Raw genomic sequence first — 4668 nt, 5'->3', positions numbered from 1 at the left:
GGCGGGGAGGAGCGGGGCGGGCGCTGACGTCTATTCAGAAGGCCCCAATGCTCAATTGTGTGATCCTGTCCTCGGCACGCGCGTCGCGCTCCGTCGCGCTCCATACCGCGCGCCCCCTGGCCAAGGGAAGCATCCCGCTCGTGCCCCCCCTAATCCCTCTCACTCAGCCCCGGCGCCCCCGGCTCCCCCGGCTAGCGCCCTCCCGCTGGCAGCCCCGGCCGGGCCCCGCCTCATTGTGTTAGAGCCTCTCCCCGCGCCCGGCCCGGGGCTGGCGCGGCATTTGTCTGGCAGAATGAGGACAGGCCAGTAGTGCCGATGAGCCGGCCGTATAATGGACTGGTTCCCCCTGATCGGTTCGGCCGGCTGAAGCGCCTGCAGCAGGCATGCCGCGCTGCAAACTGATGCGGTAAGACCTGCTCTGCGGCCTGACCGATCCTGACTGAGCCCAGATTGCAGTAAAAACTTTGTAATTATGTCTGCGGGCGCACTTTCGTCCCTCTTCTAAGACGTCTGTCGATGATAGACGTTTGTTTAGGACACCCTAAAGGTTAGTCTCGCAAAACGTGCACCACAGTAAGTTGCGTGGCAATAATGGTATTAAGCCTCAATAAACACCCTTTGCACTGGTAAAACAAAGGTGCTAAGTCCTACATTTAAAAGGCACGAAGGGTTTAGTGCATTTAAAAGGGCACTAAAACTGCCAAAGGCACTACTTTTTAGAACCTTTTGGGCCATACTTCAGTGCCGTCACTGGGGCACTAAATTTATAATTTGGTTAGTGCCCCAGGGAAAGGCACGACTTAGCACCTTTGTTTTTCCAGTGTGCCCCTGAAAAAAAACTTTTCTAGTAGGGAGTATGCTGCTCGTTTCGGTCGTGCACCTCACCCCTGCATGAACTGCCTGTAGTACACTTCGAGTAACTTTGGTACGATTTCTCCGAGAAAGCGTGCGACCGACTCACATCCGCATCGTTAGTAGGACGTATCTCCACAGTACATGGCGGGGCGTGGTGTATCGGATTCGGAGAAGGCTGAGCGGCCAAAGTAGCTTGCCAATTAGTCGTCCTATCCTCCAAGAGACAAAGACGAACGTGGCGGGGCGTGGAGTCGCCTGCGTCGCTTCCGGGTCTCCTCTTCGCAAAGGGGGACGAGGACAACCTGCTCCAGCTTTTGAAGCTTTGCACGGTGGGGGCGCATCTAAACACCATGCAAAGCTCCAAAAGCTGCGTCAAACTATTTCTTCTTTCATCACATAGACACTGAAGAGCGTCTGACTCAACAACAAATCCAACTGTTTATTGGCTGCACGATATACGCTCTATTCGCCGCAGAAGCCATATTACACTGACTCGTTTCTTTCATTCTTTTTCTTTTGCGTCAGCGGTGGGGGCCGCGCTGTTGGCCTGCAGTGCAACTCGCTCCATTCACAAAGCCCGCTGGCCGCCGCTGGCCCCGGAGGTCAACAGGTTGGATGCTCGGCTTGACTGGGCAGATCAGGTCCGGGCCCATGGGGCACCGCAGGGGCAGGCAGCCACTCTCCTCGCCAGCCGCCCTGGCCCGCGCCTGGCCCGCCCCTGGCCCGCCCCTGGCCCGCGGTGCGGTGCGCCCCCGACCAGGGACCCTCGCTCGCCTTTTCCTGTTTCGTTCCCCTCCTTCCTCCCTCCCCTCTTCCTGGCAGCACAAAGGCTCCATGAGGACCGGCCCGGGGCTTCAGCTTCACTTGGTAGGGCAAACAGAAAATGCGGGACTCATACTGGCAAACCCCGTTTTCTGAGAAATGCCTTGGGAGATATTCGAGAATGTGCACCTACGAACTTGCGTGAAAACCACGCTGCTAGCAGAAGCTTGCGTGAAAATCACGCCAGAGGCGTGAAAATCACGCTAGCTCCAAAGCTGATTCAGCTGAAAAGAATGGCATAGCCCCACTTCGGCCTGTTATTGGCTGTTGCATAAAGTCAACTGCTAATCAAAACAACTCTTTTCACGCTAGCGGCGTGAAAATCACGCTCGCATCTTATTAACTCTAAATTAATCTTTAAAGTGGAGACTGTTTTAAGCATTTCACCCTCCGAATTGAAGTGTATTGTGAAACTAGACTGCAATAAACATATTTCATAAATAAATAAAAAACAAAAACAAATAGAGTAACTTAAAGTTGTCAAAGGCACATCCAATCAGCTTAACTCCGCCACTGGATCGCCCAAATAACGGTTCGGGGAATGGAAGCTGCTTGGAGTGCCAGGCTGGGGACTTGGGAGACTTGTCCGGTGTGGAGCCTAGCTGATGACTGGGATGCCCTGCGGCTTGCCGTCCGGTTTATCGTCGAAGATCCTCAAGTGGCACATCAAGACATCGAAAGCCTCTGCGCACAACGCACAGCCCGACTCTGATGCGGAGTGCCTGAAGTAGATCTGGTGTGTTCTCCGATCGGCGCTTAAAAACAGTACGTGGAGCGATGATAAGGGGGCGCAGCGAACCAGGTCCTGGAGCCGCCGGGGCAGCTGGCCGGCTCCCGAGCATCCTGCGGACACAGGACACAAGGGCAGGCGTCAGACTCAGTGTTGCCTACTGAGTAGGCAACATTTCCCACGACTACACTTGCGTGTAGCGGGCTGCATCGATGCCTGCATACCAGGCAAACTTTTGCCCCCTTTTGGGGGGGGTTTGCCTTGTGTGTGGGTGGCGATACAGCCAACTCCACAGGAGTGTGTTGGTGGGAATTTTTCGCCTACTCAGTTGGCAACACTCGTCAGACCCCGCGGGCGGGGTCTGCACAAACTCAGGGAGGACGGCGTCTCACCTGCGCACCGACACCGAGACTTTGCACATTCGCACGCGACGATAAGCAGCTCCAGGGCGGCGATGGAGGCGGGGGTGATGTCGGGGAGCACCACGTGCAACGGCACCTGCAGGGCGAGCGAACGCAAGCGGGGCAGCCCTGCCAACGCCTCCGGCAGGTGGCGAAGGGGTCCCGGTGTTCCCCTGATCGTATCATCATCCCAATCCGACCAAATCACCAAAAACAGGAGCCTCTTGAGCGCGCCCGCGCCCAGGGCGTGCACGACCGTCTCATGGATCATGTCTTGAAGGACGAGGTGCTCGAGGGGTCCCACCCAGCACCTCAGCAAATCTGTCAGCTGGGAACGTAAAGGGTCAGACCAACACCAACATGAAGTACGGGTTCAAAAAGAGCCCTTCCTTATGTACCTTAAAATCGGGATAAAGATGGTCCACGCCGATCTTGAGCTGCTTCAGCCCACGCATCCGTCGCAGCACTGCAACGTCGTCGTTGTCTGCTATTTCGACTTCCAGTCGGTGTAGGTCGCTCGAGCACGCCTCCACAAGGGGAAGAAGTTGCGACAGACACAGCTTCACACAGTCCAGCTGTTCACTGAAAACGAGACCGGGGATCAAACACCGACGGCCAAATGGTAAAGCGAAGTGGGCAGTGAGTGAGAGTGAGGGTTGGTACCGGTGAGCTCGCAGCAGCGACTCGAGCGCCGCAAAGTGTTCGACAGAAATGTCAAACAGACGATGGGTGTCCGAGTACTCGAAGTAAAGGGGCTCCACCACGACGGTTTGCAGCCTGGGCAACACCACGTCCTGCGGACAAGGACATGGGAGAGACAAAAGTACGGTCTGACCTGTCTTGCTAATTGAGTAGGCAATAAATTCCTTCGACCCACGAAGACATTTGTCACTTGTGTGGAGCGGGCTGCATCGAGGCCTGAATACTTGGCAACGCTTCGATGCATATGTATAAATTTTGACTGGTAGGCAGGCGTCGATGCAGCCCGCCTCACGCAGGTGTCTTTGTGGGAATTTTTTGCCTACTCAGTTGGCAACACCATCACCGGACCGGGTCTGGCCGGCGCGTGCGGCGCACGCACTCACACTCACCTGTGGCCACAGTAAGTTTCCCACTGCGCCCGTCACTCCCCCTGGAACAAGCTCTTGCGCTGATATTTGCAGGTGCTCCAGCTTAGACCAGTTGGCCTCCTGCAATGAGGTGAAAATCCAAGCGAGCTCCGCGTCGACTTCGAGACGCTTGACCGTCTGCGCGACTTCCCTGATGAGGCTGTCGACACTCTCGGCCAGTACGCAACCCCGAGTGAACAGTACAAGCTTTCGTGAGAGGCCTGTGGTGTTGGCGGCGTCGTCTGGAACCACGGTCAACTTCCCCGCCAACGGATCCAGCGCCGGCGCCGCCGGCGCCACAGCCAATATGTCCACGGGAGGGGCCACAGCCAACACGTCGCAGATGTCATTGTAATTCTTGAGCGCGAGCGTGTCCTCGGTCTGCCAGAGGCGCATCTTGGTCCTGGTCAGCGCGCAGAGGCGGGGGCTGGCGCGCCCGGCGGCCACCAGGTCCTTTAAGGGTAGGTACCAGAGGATTTCAAGGAGCGACAGGTCGGGCAGCACGTCGAGCCGGAAGTCGGTCTGCGGGTAGAGCAACAACAAATCGATAGATCCCAACCCGCCCACCTGTGGCGTGCCCTCCACAAGCCCGTTTTTGTGCAAATTTCGAAAATGTTCGAAACTTTGAGTAAGTTAATGCATCTCACGGAGGGGGGGGGGGAGTCGCTTATAAGCGGGTTTGTGGAGGGTGAGCTGCAAATGAGCGTACATGTGTAGGAGGTATCGAGATATCCTGCATGGACCAAATGAA

The 4668-nt window shown here is 56.4% G+C and overlaps 1 protein-coding gene across 1 annotated transcript; it reads right to left on the bottom strand.

Moving 5' to 3' along the window:
- Positions 1-2047: 2047 nt before the first annotated feature.
- Positions 2048-4458, bottom strand: LOC113204189 (uncharacterized). The gene is made up of 5 exons (XM_026419252.2): positions 3900-4458; positions 3472-3602; positions 3207-3390; positions 2800-3136; positions 2048-2520 (listed from the first exon to the last, which is right to left on the bottom strand). The coding sequence occupies exons 1-5, from the start codon at positions 4311-4313 to the stop codon at positions 2276-2278; spliced, it is 1311 nt and encodes a 436-aa protein (XP_026275037.2). The 5' UTR covers positions 4314-4458; the 3' UTR covers positions 2048-2275.
- Positions 4459-4668: the final 210 nt, after the last annotated feature.

This window comes from Frankliniella occidentalis, unplaced genomic scaffold (genome assembly GCF_000697945.3).
Source record: "Frankliniella occidentalis isolate FOCC.00 unplaced genomic scaffold, Focc_3.1 Scaffold4, whole genome shotgun sequence".
NCBI lineage: Eukaryota > Metazoa > Arthropoda > Insecta > Thysanoptera > Thripidae > Frankliniella > Frankliniella occidentalis.
This window is presented reverse-complemented; position numbering and strand designations above follow the sequence as displayed.